This window comes from Periplaneta americana, chromosome 6 (assembly GCF_040183065.1).
Source record: "Periplaneta americana isolate PAMFEO1 chromosome 6, P.americana_PAMFEO1_priV1, whole genome shotgun sequence".
In the NCBI taxonomy this organism is placed as follows: domain Eukaryota; kingdom Metazoa; phylum Arthropoda; class Insecta; order Blattodea; family Blattidae; genus Periplaneta; species Periplaneta americana.
In genome coordinates this window covers 129,636,995-129,656,084 of record NC_091122.1, presented here as the reverse complement: position 1 = coordinate 129,656,084, position 19,090 = coordinate 129,636,995, and the positions used below count along the sequence as shown (strand labels likewise).

Here is a 19,090-nt window from a genome sequence, read left to right as displayed (position 1 = left end):
TTCCTTCAGTTCCTTATTTCATCTTTATTCTTTCATTTTGTACACGTTTGTTACTTTGCTTTCCTTTTCATATTCTTATTTCATTTCTCCTTTATTTAGATATTTTTATTGCTATTGTTTTTTCTATATTTGTCTTTATTCTTTAGTTTCCTCAATCTTTCTTTATTCCCTCCCTTACATTTTTCTTTCCCTTTAACACTGTTCTTCTCTCTCTCTCTCTCTCTCTCTCTCTCTCTCTCTCTCTCCCCCCTGTCTTCATATGTTTCCCTTCACATGTTTCATTTCACAATTCTCTTCAACATTTTCGTTTTTCTTTTTATTTTTCGTGTCATCTCTTTATCATTTTCCATTTTCAGTTTGTTTTTTGCTCTGTTTTGTTATTTTTATTTCTTTTTATTAATGTTTCTCGTCTGTTATAGTTTATTTCTTTCATCTCGTTTCTTTTATTTTATTGTTTTTCTGTTTGTTTTAAATTTTCCCCATTTTGGTGGTTGTTCATGGTGATCTTGCGAACAATATGCTGGATGTGAGATTCGCGGATTCAAACCCTGCCGAGGGCGATGGGCGATGCATTTTATAAAGTTCGATGAACTCCTTAGCAAGGTTTCCTCCTTCCTCCGGAAGGGAAGTAACGCTTTGAACCGCGCGTTGTAATCTACGGCACGTGAAAGAATTCTATCCCTAAAGCAAAATTTGTTGGCCATTTATGTCGTTATTCTGATTGAGATTCTGGCTGGTATATATCAGGCAGTACATTTCACTTGACGATATGTGTGAGAGGAAAAACAATTGTTTGTATACATCTGAAGTCTGATTAGTGTAATATGTAGCTAGTCGGCGATGTATGCAATGGAGGGGGAAAAGGAACTTGGCCACCTTACCCCATTATCTCCTGGCCTAGTTGCCTCATAAGTGGTGCCTTGTTGGTATCACTTGTGAGGTACAACCCTATCTTCAGACAGTTGACTAACAACAACGGATAATAATAATAATAATAATAATAATAATAATAATAATAATAATAATAATAATAATAATAATAATAATGTTTAAATCGTCTTCCCTTCATTTTTCAGTGTTTTTGCCTTTTCGCGTTTCCTGATAATTTTCCCACTATGTTTATGAACATTCTGAGAGCATTGCGAAAAATATGTAATTGCTTAATCCTCAATTCCACAGTTGTACTGTAGCAGAGTGTAGTGATGTTACAAGATGAAAAGAGTGGTCAAGGAAGGGAACTAGTCCTTACTTTGAATGTAATTGATGTTGAGGGCATTGTGACCAATCAGTAGTGTACCACGGCTGTATTATAGCCTTGCAATGTTCTGTCTGTGCAGCCATCCCGGTGGGTATCGCAGTGGCGAGGCAGCGGCTGCAGGACCACAGCCTACCGACGACGGGAACCAAGCCCGACACGAAGCCCCCTCAGGGGCCCACGTGTAGGCAGCAGAAAACCCTTGCTCCCGCGCCCCCGGAGCCGCAGTGCAGCGCCGCAGAGCTGGTGCAGGCCCCGGCGCCGCCTCTCTCCGCAATGGGTAAGTGCAAAGCTTTCTGGAACCGCACACTTCCGCATCCTCATTTATTATATGATACGCCGAATTGTCAGTACCGCTTCAATAGTAGATAATGGTGGAATGATGGAAAATAATTCGGAATAACACCGTGAATTATTGTTTTAACGTGCCTTTTCCTTCTTCTGCTTTCCTTTCCTCCCATCGTTCCTTCTTCATCTTTGCCTCATCGTTCATCTCCATCATTTTCTTTTTCTCCCTCTTCGAAGTCGCATTTTTTTCTTTACCTGTTCTCCTCTTCCTTACTGCATTCATCTTTCGACCTTTCTTCCTTTCCCCCTTACCGCCTTCACCTTCTCATACGTTTCCACATTTTATATTGCCTCCATCTTTTCTTCTGTCTCCACTTTATCGACCATGTCCACGTTTTCTTCTGCGTCCATCTTTTCTTCCGTCTCCATATTTTTTACTCCTTTACATTCTTTTTGTCTCTACCTTCTTTTCGTCTTTTTCGTCTCCACCTTTCCTTTTGGTTCCATTTTCTCAACCCGTCCAACTTTTCTACCTTTCCCATCATGTCTTACGCCTATTCTTTTTCGTCTCTACCTTTTTAATCTCTGTTTTTCCTTCCATTGTTACCTTTTCTTCCTTCCTCACCTTCTCATCCGTGTCTACTTTTTCTTCCGTTTCCATATTCTCTTCAGTCTTCACCTTTTTTTTTTCTTCTCGACCTGCATTTTTGTTTACCTTCTTTTTCATCTCCACCTTTTCTTCCGGTGACACCTTCTCTTACCTATCCAAATTTTCTTCCTTTTTTCGCCTTATCTTGCGCCTCCATTTTCTTTTTCGTCTATTCAATTTTTCTTCCGTGTCCACCTTCTACCTTTTTTTCGTTTCGACTTACTTTTTCACCTCTGCTTTTTCTTCCGGCTTCTCTTACGCCTTCAACTTTTCTAATTTTTCTACCATGTCTTCTGTTTCGACCTTCCAGTTCGTCCCCTCTCTTTTTTCGTCTCCACCTCCCTTTATGTCTCCAGTTTTTCTTTCGGCACTACTTTTCTTCTGTCTTCACCTTCTCTTACGTCTCCTGGGATTCGTTAATCCTCCTTGCTTTCACGTCCTCTTTTTCCTCTTATTCTTCTTTCTGAATTTATTTTAATCCGCCTTCTTTTCCTTTTTTCCTTACTCCTCATCTCAATGTCCTTGGTGGTGCCGTAGTTAACATGCCAGCCGCTGTTAGATCATATGTCATGGACGAAAAGAGCGATATTACCCTTCGCATGGCTTCCTCTTGGAGGGAAGTACAGCTGGTAGATCCCTATCCCTGTTTGAGTTCCAGACAAAATTTGTGGGCCATTCCTCTCTCCGGTTGAATTCCGACCTCAGGCGTTGAAAACGTCATTAAATTAACTACATCATCTCCTTCAAGGTTGCTTCCAATTAAAGTTCTTCCGGCTTCAGTTATTTCTGAAGTATTTTAATATTCGTAAAATGTTTTTTTTTTTTTACCTAAAACTTATTTTAGAATAGATTTTCATCTCGTACTATTTATCAATTTCTTATGCCTTTTTTAAAATGTGAATTATATGTACCTTCCGTTACGAACCCAGATGCTTAGGATTCGATTGCCCGCTCAAAAGTGGTTTCTTTCAATTCTATAAGAATCAACTGTATGATCTTCGAGTATAATGTAACGGACCAAAGTACCCGGCCCTCAGACTACAGAATGACGTTGAATTTAAGTAAATGAACTGATGAAAAATTGTGTCGTTTAAAGTTAACTGGGCGTCTTAGTCTACTTTTCCATCCGTCCTTTAGTAGTGTCAAGTGCGAGAGTGTGTTGTGTTGTACAATTTGTACAGTCCCTTTCATTGTCTTTGCTATTCCAGCGTATATTTTTTCCTCCAAATATTCCTTATGGACTCGCTGGTATTTCAATTCTGGTTTGCCGTATGGAATGACTAATGTTTCAAGAGACTTCTAGAAATGCTGGTCTGGTCACTTCTATTAATTTATTCCAATTTGTGCGTGTGTAATTCTTATTTAAAGTTTTTACGCGATTTACTGGAACCGAGTTGGTCCTGTCGACAGAGTGACAAACTATGGACAAAGAATTCGGGTTTAGAGGGATTTTTCATGTCGTCATTACTTCTAGAACGACACCTGGGTCACTCAGCTTGTTACGAAATTTGATTCAAGAAACATGAAAGCTCAACCTTCCTATCCCCCGTTCGCCTCAGTAGCGTGTAGGTGGAAACCTTAATCGTCTTCATATTTCTTTAATTACTATAATTTACGTTTAGTGATTTAATTATTCTTTCTTTAATTTATTATTTTAGTTACTTATTGGTTGCGAAAACTGAAAACAGGAGATCAAGTTTCTATATCATACCAAGGGAAAAATAAATAATTATAATTTGGGATATTTTACCGTATTGAGTCTTGAAAATCCTTTTATGTCTTTTGTATAGTGAGGCATAGTTTATGATTACACCATAGTTTCAAATCCGTCTATCTTCATGGTACCTATCCAAAATGTTAAAGTTAAATACCAAATATAGCTACATTATGATGTCATCGCCTAGTCGAAATATTTGATCTTCTGTGAAGATGTTTTGGACATAACTATAGTCGAAAGCACAGACTTCTTTCCTTCTATGCTGGATAAGTGAGTTCGTATCTCAGCAAAGTCCAAGTTCAAGTAGTATGTTGAACAACGACCAAATTTGAGATGATTTTGAATAAATTCTGCTTTTTTCTGTACCATCATTCCATCAGTTTTACAAAATCCATAAGTATCCTCATCAGTTCATCACCATTTTATTAGCTTTTCCCAGTAGACCAGCACTGCAGTGGATTAAACAAACTGGGAACCTTCTTTGGAGCAAGTAAACATGGCATATGAACAGGGGAAATGAGAAACAAGAATTGTCTTATGCAATTATATTAGAAGGATCCCAGGAGAAAAAAGAAATTATTTCCAAGTCCCCCAAGGAATTGCGTGAAATATTTCAAACTGTATTTCGCTCCTGAACTCATACATATAAGAAAATATTTGATTCTGACTCATCATTCTTCAAGTAGAAATATTTCATTTTAAGATTTGCTCTAGGACTCAACTTGATTCTAACTTCATTCTTCAAATAGAGGGCATTTGATTTTGACTCTTCGTTCTCGAAATAAAACAAATATTCCATCAAGATTTGCCCCAGAACTCATAAACGAGGGCATTCGTTTATAACTATACCCCTCTCCTTTCGATTTATTTCATGGAGGTCTCGGCTTTTTAGCCTCTCAGAACAACACAAGCCATAAGCGCTTAAGCAACGTTGTATAGTTGTAATGTTAAGATTCAGTTGCTGTTAGTTATAGTAAGTTAAACTTAAGTTATATGCGCTCAGAAAAAAAGATATTGTAGTCACGAAGATGAGACGTATGAACTAAGTCGCGTGAACACATTATTAGTCATTCTTCAAATAAAAATATTTCAAGTAAGATGTGCTCCCGGACTCTTAAAATAGAACGTTTGATTTTGGCTCTTCATTCTTCATATAAAAATATTCCATGTCTTCATATAAAATAGTTCTTGTAAGATGTGCTTCCAAACTTAAAAAAGAGAACATTTGATTCTTACTCGTTACTCTTCAACTAAAAATATTCCATGTTGATGTGCTTCCGGTCTCATGAAAGAGAACATTTTATTTTGACTTGTCACTCTTGAAATAAAGTTATGCCATGCAAGATGTGCTCCTTGACTTGTAAAAGAGAACATTTGATTCTGACTTTTCATTCTTCATATATAAAAATCCATGTAAGATGTGCTTTCGGATTCATAACAAGAATGTGTAATTCTTAATCGTCATTCTTCAAACAAAAATATTCCTTGTAAGTTTTGCTCTAGCACCTATAGAAGAGATCGTATGATTCTTATTCGTCATTCTTCAAAGATAAATTTTCGATAGGTTATAAGATGTGCTCTCGGACACAAAAGAGAGCATTTGAACCCATAAATGAAAACATTTGATTCTGAATCGCCATTCTTCAAATAAAAATACTCCTTGCAAGATGTGCTTCTGGTCTCTGATTTGATTTTGACTGGTCATTCTTTCTGCAAAAGATTTCATGTAAGATGTACTATCCTGATTCATAAAAGATAACATTTGATACTGTTTCATAATTCAAATAAAAATATACTATAGGTAAGATGTGCTCCGCACTCACGAAAGGAAACATTTTTATTTGGACTCGTCATTCTTCAAATAGAAATATTCCATCTAGGATGTGCTCCCATACTTTAAAACAATTATTTGATTCTGACTCTTCATTCTTCAAATAAAAAATATTCCATGCAAGAACATATGATTCTAATTCGCCATTGTTAAAAAAAATACTCCGCATGCGATGTGCTGTCGGATTCTTATAAGAGAATATTTGATTCTAACTCGTCATGCTTCAAATAAAAATACACCTTATAAGGCATGCTTTCTGATTCACAAAAGAGGTTGTTTGATCTTGGCTCATTTTTCAGATAAAATATTCCATGTAAGATATACTATCATATTAATAAAATACAACATTTTATTCTGATTCGTCATTCTTACAATAAAAGTACCCCGCATACGATATGCTCTCGTACTCTTATAAGAGATTTGATTCTGACACATTATGCTTCAAATAAAAATTAACAATGTAAGGTCTGTTTTCTTATTCATAAAAGAGGACATTTGATTCTGACTCGTCTTTCTTCAGATAAACTATTCCATGCAAGATGTACTTCCTTACTCATGAAAGAGAACATTTGATTCTGATTCGTCATTCGTCAAATAAAAATATTCACTTTAAGTTCATAATCTGATTCATAGAAGCGAAACATTTGTTTCTGACTCTCATTCTTCATATAAGAGATTCCATGCAAGATGTGCTCCCGGGTTCATAAAAGAGAATAACTTTGACTCTTCATTCTCCATATAAAATATATGTCATGCAAGATATATACTCCCGTACTTATAAAGGAGAACATTTGATTCTGACACGTCATTCTTCAAATAAAAAAAAATGGCTATTTCTTTTACGCTGTGCTCCCCGACTCATAAGGTAGGAATATTCTATGTAAGATATGCTTCTGGAGAAGAAGGTATTTGACTCATTCTTTAAATAAAATATTCTATGTAAAATGTACTCCAGGACTCATGAAAGTACATTTAATCCTGCTCACCAGTCTTCAAATAAAACTATTCTTCGTAAGATGTACTTTGCACTCATAAAACAGAGCATTTGGTTCTGATTCGTCATTCTTCAAATAAAAATTTCCCATGTAAGATGTACTCCCGGACTCATAAAAGATGACATTTGATACTGACGTCATTTTTAAAATAAAAACATTCCATGAAAGATACACTCCCAAACTCATAGAGATAAATTCAAATAAAAATATTTCATATAAGATGTATTTCTACAGTCATAAAGAGCACATTTGATTCTGACTCGTCATTCTTCAAATAAAAGTCTGCCATGATATACTGCAAGACTAATATAGAAAAAAAAATTCATTCTGACTTGTCATTCTTTAAATAAAATTATTTCATGTAGGATGTACTCTCAGACTTACAGGAGAGAACGTTTGATTGTGACTCGTCATTCTTGAAATAAAAACATTCAATATAAGATGTGCTGCCGGACTCATGAAGGAGAATGTTTGATTTTGACTCACATTCTTCATATAAAATATTCCTATTCATAAAAGAGAATGTTTGATTTTGACTCACATTGTTGTTCAGTCAACTGTCCGAAGACAGGTTTAAACCTCATAAGTAACACCAATAAAGCATCACTCATAAAACAACTAGTCCAGGAGATAATGGGGTAGGGTGACCTCTTCCTTTCCCCCCCCCCCAATGCATACATTGCCGATTAGCTACATATTCCATTAATCAGACTTCAGATACGTACAAACAATGTTCTTCCTCTGACACACATCCTCAAGTAAGATGTACTGCCTGATAATATAGCGTATATACATATCAGCTAGAATCTCAGTCAGAGGTAATGACTCGCATTCTTCATATAAAATATTCCTATTCATACAAGGGAATGTTTGATTTTGACTCCCATTCTTCATATAAATATTCCTGTTCATAAAAGAGAATGTTTGATTTTGACTCACATTATTGTTTAGTCAACTGTTCGAAGACAGGTTTGAACCTAATAAGTAACAACAATAAAGCATCACTCATGAGACAACTAGTCCAGGAGATAATGGGGTAGGGTGACCAGTTCCTTCCCCCCCCCCCCAATGCATACATCGCCGATTAGCTACATATTCCACTAGTCAGACTTCAGATGCATACAAACAGTTGTTCTTCCTCTGACACATATCGTCAAGTGAGATGTACTGCCTGATTATATATATACACACACATCAGCCAGAACCTCAATCAGAGGTAGTGACTCACATTCTTCATATAAAATATTTCTGTTTATAAAAGAGAATGTTTGATTTTGACTCGCATTCTTCATATAAAATATTCCTATTCATAAAAGAGAAGGTTTGATTTGACTCACATTCTTCATATAAAATATTCCTATTCATAAAAGAGAATGTTTGATTTTGACTCGCATTCTTCATATAAAATATTCCTATTCATAAAAGATAATGTTTGATTTGGCTCACATTTTTCATATGAAATATTCCTATTCATAAAAGAGAATGTTTGATTTTGACTCGCATTCTTGATATAAAATATTCCTATTCATAAAAAAGAATGTTTGATTTTGACTCACATTCTTCATATAAAATATTCCTATTCATAAAAGAGAATGTTTGATTTTGACTCACGTTCTTCATATAAAATATTCCTATTCATAAAAGAGAATGTTCGATTTTGACTCGCATTCTTCATATAAAATATTCCTATTCATAAAAGAGAACGTTTGATTTTGACTCGCATTCTTCATATAAAATATTCATATTCATAAAAGAGAACGTTTGGTTTTGACTCGCATTCTTCATATAAACTATTCCTATTCATAAAAGAAAATATTTGATTATGACTCGCATTCTTCATATAAAATATTCCTATTCATAAAAGAGAATGTTCGATTTTGACTGTTTGATTTTGACTCGCATTCTTCATATAAAATATTCCTATCCATAAAAGAGAATTTTTGATTTTGACTGGCATTCTTCATATAAAATATTTCCGTTCATAAAAGAGAATGTTTGATTCTGATTCGTCATTCTTCACGTAAAAGTATTCCGTGTAAGATGTATACTCTTAGGTTAATAAAAGAAAACATGTGATTGAAACATTCTTCGAATGAAGGAGTTCCATTGTTGTTAAGATATACTTTTAGAGTCTTAAAAATACATATCCTTCAAATAAAAATATTCCGTGTGAGATTTGCTCTTGGACTCAAAAGAGAACATTTGATTTTGATTCCACATTGTTCAAATATAAATTGTAATTCTTACAGAATGTTGTCACTTCATATCACTTGCATTAAACAGTCGTTGCAACCGGCGTGGTGTGGAGATAGCGAGTGGGACTGGTACAACATTGCTGCACAATGGCGTGGAATGGATCACTTCTTGTCAGTTAGGCATCATAGATAAAATATATTCATTCTATCTTCTTACGGATTACTAATGACGGCCATTGGCATAGCTTAGACAGTAGCGCATTGTACTGTTGATCTGAAGCTGTGTTCGGGCGTGACTTCGAATCCCGCTTGGGCTGATTACCAAGTTGGATTTTTTCCAGGTTTTCCCCAACTGTAAGGCATATATCATGTAATCCCATGGTGATTCCTCGGACTCATCTCGGCAAATACCATCTCACTAGCACCAATACCATCTACGCTATATAACTTCGCAGATGATACATCGTTACATAAATAATTACTGGTGACAAAAAGGTTGGGGGGTATCTTGGAAATATTTAAACAACTACAACACACTATCTGTAGTAGACACTGGTCTAGTTATAAAAAAATTGATAATAAAAATGCTTTGAATCTTAATGTTGGTTGAGTTCAAATACCGGCGAGTGCAAACTTTTTTTTATATGGAAAAGGTGTTATGTAAATATTTCAAGACGTGGTTTTTCCCCCCGATCCATCATTCCACTACTTCTTTGTAACTCTGAATCAATTTATTTCCGATGTAGTAGTAACTGGAAACTGCTATACCACCATATTGTTCACAATGCCAAATCTTCAGTATTGGAGTAAGTATGACACCATCCAAGCAAGGAACTGTTTTTTGTGTGATCTATTGTATATAAGAAGTGTGCGGTTTTAATATACAGTGTTAGATATTGTTCTTAATAAATGATTGGTGATGGTGGTGGCGGTTTGAAATCTTTGTAATCATATTTTCTGAGGTGTAGAATTTCAGTACACCTTATTGAATTAACTGAAATTATTATTACGAAATTCTTGTGTTACCGTACCGTATTTGTAGTAATTTTTCATTATTTCTTGAAGGCAACATTCTTGTAATGTGAACAAGTTAATGTATTTATCTGCAGATGAAATTAATTTAAGAACTAGTAGTACAGACGAAATTAATATAATCAAGTAAGGCCTATTGAGAGATTTAGGAATATGGATAACATATGGTGATCAGAATCGTCACGAATAACAGATTTCTAAGCTTCATCTTCAGATTTAAGGGCGATACATTTAAGTTTACGTACGTTATTTTAAATGTGTAGTAAATCGGGCAATTTGAAAAGCATCTATCGTGCCATTTAGTAAAAGTATGAGTAAAATGAAAAAGTGAAGAATCTTCTTGAGTTACTATCTTACTAATAAAAACTCTATATACAGACGTTTACCTGTCTTATACAATGAGTAGCTTGTTTATAAGTCGTATGTAAATTCCTTATTAATAATAACTACATACGTCGTGTATAACAGTATAACTGTTACACAGCTACGTCATAGTTTCGTCATTATTTCATTATAAAAGGGAATAGTATATCTGAGGTTCTCTATTGCATCCGGTAGAGCGCTCTAGTGTGCCGTGTTAAGTATCGATAGTACAACTGGCTCTGATCGATTACCATACTATATTTTTGTCAAAGAGTACAAGCTACAACAATATTATTCTAATTATTCTGTGCTCTTTGGTTTGTTCTTCTATGGTTATAAGGTAACCATCATCATAAAATGACAGTCGATACGAACAGCTGTTAGAGGGGCGGCTATTTTTTCTCTATATACAACGCTTAAACAAGAGGTTCGCGTTTATAACTACTACAAAGCAATTCCCATTGTATAGATACAGACTGTTTATACATCCAACGCTTATTCATGGTTTATTAGTAACGTTTTCTGTCTCAACTCTGGATAAGTCTCGTATAAAAACTATACACGGTTTGTTAGTAAGACCGTTAGTCTGTACCATGACTGTTAAAAGGGAGAGAATTATCAAGCAAAGGAATGTAAGGTGCTAAAAACTTTGCTAGACTATAAAAACAATGTTCAGAAAGGAATTGTGTTTTGGAACTCGTGTTAATATTTCGAAAACGTCTTCATCGGGCCATTTTATACATAATTCAGTTCAATAAGTGGATATTTATGAAGATATTTTGACCTAACGTCCTCCGTGCGAATTCTGTACGAACTTTCCAACCCAGCGGTCCCGCTTCGAGTCCCAGCGTGGGCAGAGATTTATCTCTATTCCATAGAATTGGGTGTTTGTCCATTGACTTGTGATTGTTCTGAGATGTCTTCGAGGCGGTCTTGCGTTATGTCGATCCCAGGACCACGGAGACCCTCAATGTGAATATATCTAGTAGTTGATCTGTTACAGCAAATTAACCGGTTATTGTAATTCTTTAATTTAGTTGCCAAATTATGCTCATCAGAACTTGGTGCCTTAAGACAGCTGAAAAACAGATAATTTTTTAGAAAAATCTGTAATTAAAGCGAAGTGGATGTGGGTCTGAAAACTGAGGTTGTACAATAAAACTCTGGGCCGTTTATGACCAAGTTTCTCACAAAATATTCAGAAGTACAGCAACATGAAACAATTTGAAAGGTATACTGCGTAGGTACAGTATTGTATTATGTGGTACTGTTCATAATCTTCAGATAGTTTCTTTATGAGGAAATTTCTTTCTTCGGATCTATTCCTGTTGTAGAATGCTATCTGAAGTGATTATAGGTCTACAGGTTTAATAAGAGAATTATTATGGTGGTGCTGCGATGTATACAGCAGCTAAGATTCAGCTTTAATTGTTTAATTAATAACCGTGAAAATTTGTCCATTGTCAATATTATTGTTTATTACATTACATTATCATACGTAGTCAATGCCGTACAAAATCTTTCAGTAGCATTTCGTCAAAGATGGAACAGCTCATTAATTCATAATGTATCGGCGCGTTGTTAATATGATCGATGAATCAAGATTCTTTTGTAGTAAAATATGTATTTTTAGGGGACACATGGCCATCTAAATAATGTGTTAGCGGTATTAAAAAATCACGAAAGATTTGAAAGCCCATTGACTTTGTTAAGAAATAAGTTTATAGAAAATTAATAGTTTTGTTCATAAAAAAAATAGGATTTATGCAGCTATGGATTCACTTCAAATCATTCAGGTATGATCGCCATTTTTCTCCCCTATCATTAGTAACCTCCCTGCTAGCTAATGAACAGCATTCGGAAGAAAATCTTGCGGAATGTATTCAATTTTTTTTACAAGGTTCCAGAATGATGGCAAATTGAAAGGTCCATAATTATATGAATTTATTTAGAGTTCTGAACCTTCTCAGTGCGTTGGAACAATCTCTCACATTCACAGTAACACCACAGTCTACTGGGTGTTCATTTCAAAGTGTGTCATGACGTCACTGTTTTGAGTCAGCGATTTGAAGCGAGTTTCAGCTTTTATGTCAGAGAAGTTGCCTATTAATCAAGGCGTTCAATCTGAACTTGAGAACGTGTACGGTATAATTTGAACGTCGTAGCAACAGATGGCGGTCTGTACGGTCTGTGTGCTACCATAACCTCTTTTGTACTGTGTTTTGTGCGGGCAAGTCGTACGCAGGGTATTTATCATCGGTTGCGTACGGCAACATTCCACAATACAAATCAAATGCTCCATGTCCATGTTGACCGTCGAAGCTAATGTCAACAAATACGTAAGTAATCGTCTTAACCCTCTCCCCATATCCCGACAGTAAGAAAAAACTCATCTCAGTACATGTTTCCAAACAGTTCACATTCCTGCCACTACCGGCGTTACCGTACGTATCGGTAAGTATTCTTCAGAATGACCGCCGTACTTGCTAGGCAACTTCTCTGGCACATATGTAATACGCCTCTGCGGAAGTGTAGGAAGATTGAATTCTCTAGGCTCATCGGCTAGCCACATGACGGCATACAGCGAGCCATGACACATTTTGAACTGAACTCCCAGTAGTATATACAGTCACGAAGCTTGAGTTGTTGAGGGTACTAGGAACACTAGACTGTGCCATTACTATTTCGCATTGTCTGTGATGAGGCGATAGTAGCGATCCTAGTGGTTAGCAACTATCTTTGGATGCATATTCTCTATGTATTGACTTTCGTGACTGTATATACTAGACTGTGGTAACACTGAAATGTCAGTTCGCATTTGTAGTAGCAAATCTATTATTTTCTGACATGCTTTTGTTCTTTATTTATTTCATTTTCCATAGGAACAATAGTGAAACAATTGAAACAAGAGTTTCTGTGAAAATAACATTATCTTTCCGACTTCTGAATAGCCCTATACTTTCGACATGAACTAAAGGAGCTTTGTCTCTTAATTGATATTGATGAACCATGTATCATTTTTACAAGATGTTGGAAAGTAAATGTAATTCCCTGATTCATTCATTCATTGTTCTACCCAAGGGAAGATCTTTCACTGCAAACCCAGCTTTCTCCAGTCTTTCCTATTTTCTGCCCTCCTCTTTGTTCCCTCATATGATCCATATATCTTAATGTCGTCTATCATCTGATATCTTCTTCTACCCCGAACTCTTCTCCCGTTCACCATTCCTTCCAGTGCATCCTTCAGTATATAGTTTCTTCTCAGCCAGTGACCCAACCAATTCCTTCTCCTCTTCCTGATCAGTTTCAGCATCATTCTTTCTTCACTCACTCTTTCCAACAAAGCTTAATTTCTTATTCTGTCTAGTTCACGCGTTCTATTCTTCTCCATATCCACATTTCAAATGCTTCTATTCGCTTCTCTTCACTTCGTCGTAATGTCCATGTTTCTGTCCCATACAGTGCCACACTCCGTTCTTCACTAGTCTCTTCCTTAGTTTTTTCCAGAGGTCTGGAGAAGATGCTCCTTTTTCTATTAAAAGCTTCCTTGGCCATTGCTATCCTCCTTTTGACTTCCTGGCAGCAGCTCATTTTACTGCTTATAGTACACCCCAAGTATTTGAAGCTGTCCACTTGCTAGTTTATCTTCCGTACTTTTCTTCCTATGCTCTTCGTCTTATTTGCATTTATATTCATTCCATACTGCTCACAGCTGTTATTTAGCTCCAGTAACATATTCTTTAGTATCATTCCCACTTCTGCTAAGAACGCCACACCATCGGCAAATCTTACGCACCTTATTCTTCTTCCTCCTATTGTCACTCCTCCCATGTTCTGGTAACAGTTCTTTACTAAATCCTCCAAGTAGTTGTTGAACAGGCTAGCTGATAAAGGACATCCTTGACGTACTCCGCTGCCAATTTCACTTCCTTCTGATGGTTCTTCTCCTATCCTGACTTTCACTCGTTGTTTCATATAAAGATTACTGAACAGTCTTCTATACGAACATTAAATCCAGACGTTTGAGATGCGCAGGGCATGTAGAAAGTATGGGTGAATCTATAAATGTACGTATATAGATTGTTAGTTGGGACACCTGAAGGAAAAAGACCTTTGAGAGGCCGAGACGTAGATGGGAGGATGATATTAAAATTGATGTGAGGGAGGTGGAATATGATACTAGGGACTTGATTTATCTTGCTCAGATTAGGGGCCGATGGAGGGCTTATGTGTTGGCGGCAATAACCTGCGGGTTCTCTAAAAGCCCTCAGTATGTAAGTTGGAAAGTATATAGTTTGACATTTTTATAGGGAAATCTGTTGGCTATTATTGTAGACCTAAATATGTAGCTATTAAGGTAGGGAAGAATATTGAGTAGGATTTCGAATTCTCATAGCAGCTGCTTTGAGTTGAGAAGAGTAATTTGTTGATTGAATTTCAGGTGCCTTAACTCATATTTTCTGTTAATATTTCAGAACTGGACAGCTCAAGTTTATAAGTGTTTACAAGAAAAATGTGCTACTTACTAAAAAGAGTAACGTTTGACACCGCGTCTTAGAAAATGCGGAATTTGTTGTTAAAAAGTCCATGTAATAGCTCCAAGACGTGCACAGTGTGATAATAACTTGCATTGTTCTACAGAACCCATGTGTACAATATGAACGTCTATTTCTGAAATAACATTTTGTATATATCCGAACACCATAAAAATCAAAAACAGTTGATCAACCTTCCAGTCCCGGACCCCTATAATATTGTGCAGGTACTGGTATTTTGGAATGACTGGCGCTGGATAAATAATTAGAGCAAGCACAACAAGCCAATAAGCCTATATCATATATACCTAGATTGCTCGATCTTATAGGCTTTGATGGTAACAACTTTTGTCAGGTTTACTATGCTGCCATCTAGTTGTTACATAGGGAGTCACGTCATAACTCCCATTTGAATTGCATTAGTGATTGTACCGCCATCTCATGTTCATTTACGGCGGACGGGTGGCGATCCTGGTGGTTGTTCCTTCAAAGTGCTACCGATTTTAACATAAGAATTAGTAATCTATTAACATGTGATCTGGGCAATAAGCAACAGTGCACGAGGAGTTGAGAACACTGAAGTGGATTTTCGTCTAGCTCTTCATTTATTCCTGTAGGCATATATTTCAGGGGACATTCATTCACTGATTTTCAATGTAAATAACAGCTTACTTCAGCAACCGAAAGTATATAGTAATAACTAAAGTTTGATTAGTTAATTATGCAGGTTGGTAAGACCAGTTGTAAGAAATGTGTCATCGTCGTCCTGTGTTCGAGATATTGCTATCGGACCTCAAGATCATAGATTCAAATTCGATTTAGGCTTAGAAAATTTAGATGGTAAGAAAAATTTCTTAACATGTTCTTCGGAAAGAAATTAAAGCTGCGAATCCCATGTCGAGCATTTGTGTTCATTTGCTTATCGTAGGAGAGAGGATTATGGTGATCTTCCTCCTATGCGTAGTGTCGTGAAGGAAGTACTGTAGGACTACTTCCTCCTCTTCTTCTTACGAAGTTGTTCCTATACACGTTATACATGGTGATTCAAAAGGTTGCTCACAAACTTAAGGGGGTCGAAATAGACCTACTTCAGAATAGGAACTTATAGTCTAGGTAGTACAGCCAGTGCCACCGTTTCTGGCGTGTGAAATAAGTAATGAGAACGTTGAGAGCTAGTATCTTATCTTTGCCACAAAATATGGGCGAGAAAGCTGACAACTGTGATTGGCAGATTGCTGACGTGACATCTGTTTAGGATGTGGTACCACTGTCAGCCGAAGTGGCAACAGATGGCACTGACTAGACAGTGTACTCAAGGACACACCCCAGAAACGCGAAGTACGAGTGTCTTGCTTTTGACGCAGGGGCAGATTGCTGACGTGACGTTTTGGGTGTTACCGTTCCCAACTGCACTGGCAATAAGTGCTCACTGACTGGCTTTTTTTACTCAAGAACGCGCCAAAAACGCTAGCACTGGCTATAATCCTGGATCAGTGCAAGCCTGGGAATTTCAGGAACTAAGCTTGCATAATGGACAATCACATTTAAGTTGAACAAAGATAATGTTTACTCAAAACGTTTTCTTTACAAAAGTTGTTCAAATTGCCGACCATCACATTCAATACAGGTATAACATCGTCGTAGGAAATTCTGGCACACTCTACCAAGTACACCACGCAACTCACGAACCTCATCAGATACTGCAAGTATCCTGGCGAGAAGTGTTTCTTGGTCTGGAGTTGGTGTTTCGTACACTAGGCTTTTGATATGCCCCCAGAAGAAGAACTCAAGAGGCGTCAGATCAAGGGAGCGAGGTGGCCAATCAATTGGACCTTTCTTTCCGATCCAACGCCCGGGATATTAGTCATTTAGTATGCCACGTACTTGAAGGAAAAAGTGTGCAGGTGCTCCATCTAGTTTGATCCACATCTGACGACGCACGATAGGCTAAGTGGTAAATTCATGAACAGTTCTGGAAGAACGTCTCGTATGAAGATGTTGTACCACACCGCATTCAAACGTGGGCCAGAGGAACATCTTCATCATTTCATAGTGCATCGAACCAAATGGCTCATTGCAAAGTAAGCTTATATCTGCAGTGTAGTTACTGACGTTCGCAAGAGTGCACGGACTCAGGATTACTTCCTAGACCATACGTTCCTATTCGAAAGTTGTATTTCGACCCCTCTGTAAACTCCTTAAGTTTGTGCACAACCTTTTGAGTCATCCTGTATTTCGAACCGTACACCAAGGAAAAAATTCTAACAATCAGTTCTTGAGTTTCCATGTATTTAGAATGAAATATGACGTTGGTAAATTAAAACTATTCCGAATATAGATTTTTGCGTGGAAATCCCCAGAGAAATATAGGCCTATTTGTACCAATGAGATGGCGGTACCAACTACCGTAATAATTGGTTAAAAAAAATTTATGGAGTGGTTTCTAAGTTTCTCATATTTCGGTTTTGGGTCCATTTGATTTACTCGAGATTTATGAAATGGTGCTTCGTTTCTTTTTCTAACAACTTTGAATTTTACTTACATATTTTATATGATAGAATAAATACTAGAAACAGTGTTTACAAAATTGAAACTGACATACATTTAGAATTCAGTAGCCTATAAATTTATTCTTAAATCATTATGCCAGTTTTGTAGTAGGACTAACATTCAGTCCTGCTTCTTGCTTTTAGCACTGTAGTTGTGAATATAAATATCTTGTTACCAAAGTACAGAAGCTGTACTGTACATATCAAAGTTGTTTTTAAACACCACCGCCATCACCATGTAAATCTCAGAAAGCCAAAGTTTGCTTATTCGTACGTCTGCTTTATGTTGTACCTGCTCAGTGTTCATTTTAGCTTGGACAGATTCCTTTTTGTCACTCACAGAATGTCTGCATCTCATGCCGAAGACTCGGGTTAAAATCCCGAATGCATTTAAATCTCTTACAGTATCCCTTGAAGATTGCGGTCTGTGAAGCCCAACTGCGCCCCAATTTTTCTATTTTATTTTCTCACTTGCATCTCGGAGACTCGTGTGGTTTCACGAGACGTCCTGCAGAAGCGTCTGTCGAAAATGTAAGGATACTTGATGGGACGAGAAGCATTGGCCTGTAACAATGGTTATTAGAGGAGAAAATTCGCTCCGGAGCCGGGGATCGAACCCGGTCACCAAATCAATTGAGTGCGCTCCTTGTATAATGAGAGTTGGCTTAGTATATGTTAACATAGGCCTATATGTCGAACTTGGAGTTAGACTACAAAGGGAAAAGCACTGGAGGAGGGGGATTCGATGCAGTGCTGTGGATTGAACTTCGGCGTAACTCATTGGTTAGAGTACTTGATACGTAGCCTACAACCAAGGACCCGGGTTAGATCCCCGTCGTCGGAGCGAATTTTTCTCTTCTAATAACCATTGCTACCATAGCAGATGTATTCTGTAGGACCAAAAAATTAATATTTACGTAGATTGGCCTGTAATTTTGCTTGTGTGACTCACGTTTGTATGTGCCGTCAATCTAGAAAGTTCACATTACAAAGGAGACCATGCTATGAATATTTTTCACCCCTTGTACATCTGTAACCAAGGAGTCCAAGTGAAATTTGTGCTGAACAGATCAATGTTGGGAAAAATTTGTCGAGGTACTCTAACTTGTCATTATTTCTCCGTTTATTAAGATTCATAAAGTGATGTAGGATGGGGAAATACATATTGTCATTGTCTTGTGCGCATGGAACCTATCGATTACGACGCAACAATTGTTGTAATAAAGAACGTGCATTGTGAATTGATGCAATATATCAAGTTGCCCATATACAGGGTGTAACAAAAAGGTATGTCAAAACTTTAGGGAACGTTTTCACATGTAGAGGATGAAAATGTGTTGTATGAACATAGATTCGAAAACGTTTTATTTCTTTGTTAGAGCTTTTTCCTACAACTCTGCTTACATTGTATGATGCACAAGGTAGTTATTGTGGAGAGGTCACGAGATCATCCCTGGTAGGAATGTGGAATAATGCCAATCCTATACGCAGGCAACATCCAGCGTAACGCCATTCTTGCTCGCAGAAAACGACATAATGACACACTACAAACTACGTCAGTAACTAACCAATCATCAACTTTTAAAATATAAACTAACAGTTTCAACTTATACAACAAACCGACACAGAGCTGGTCTCAAACTAGCCGATATTTTCAGCCACAATATAATTAAACACCATG

At 36.8% G+C, this 19,090-nt stretch overlaps 1 protein-coding gene across 1 annotated transcript in view; it reads left to right on the top strand.

The window, feature by feature from the left end:
• The window catches only part of wge (winged eye), a 705,384-nt gene that overhangs the window by 553,032 nt on the left and 133,262 nt on the right, over positions 1-19,090 (top strand). Inside the window, exon 8 of the mRNA XM_069828951.1 lies at positions 1,338-1,535. Coding sequence (XP_069685052.1) covers positions 1,338-1,535 — 198 coding nt within the window. The remainder of the gene's footprint in view (positions 1-1,337; positions 1,536-19,090) is intronic.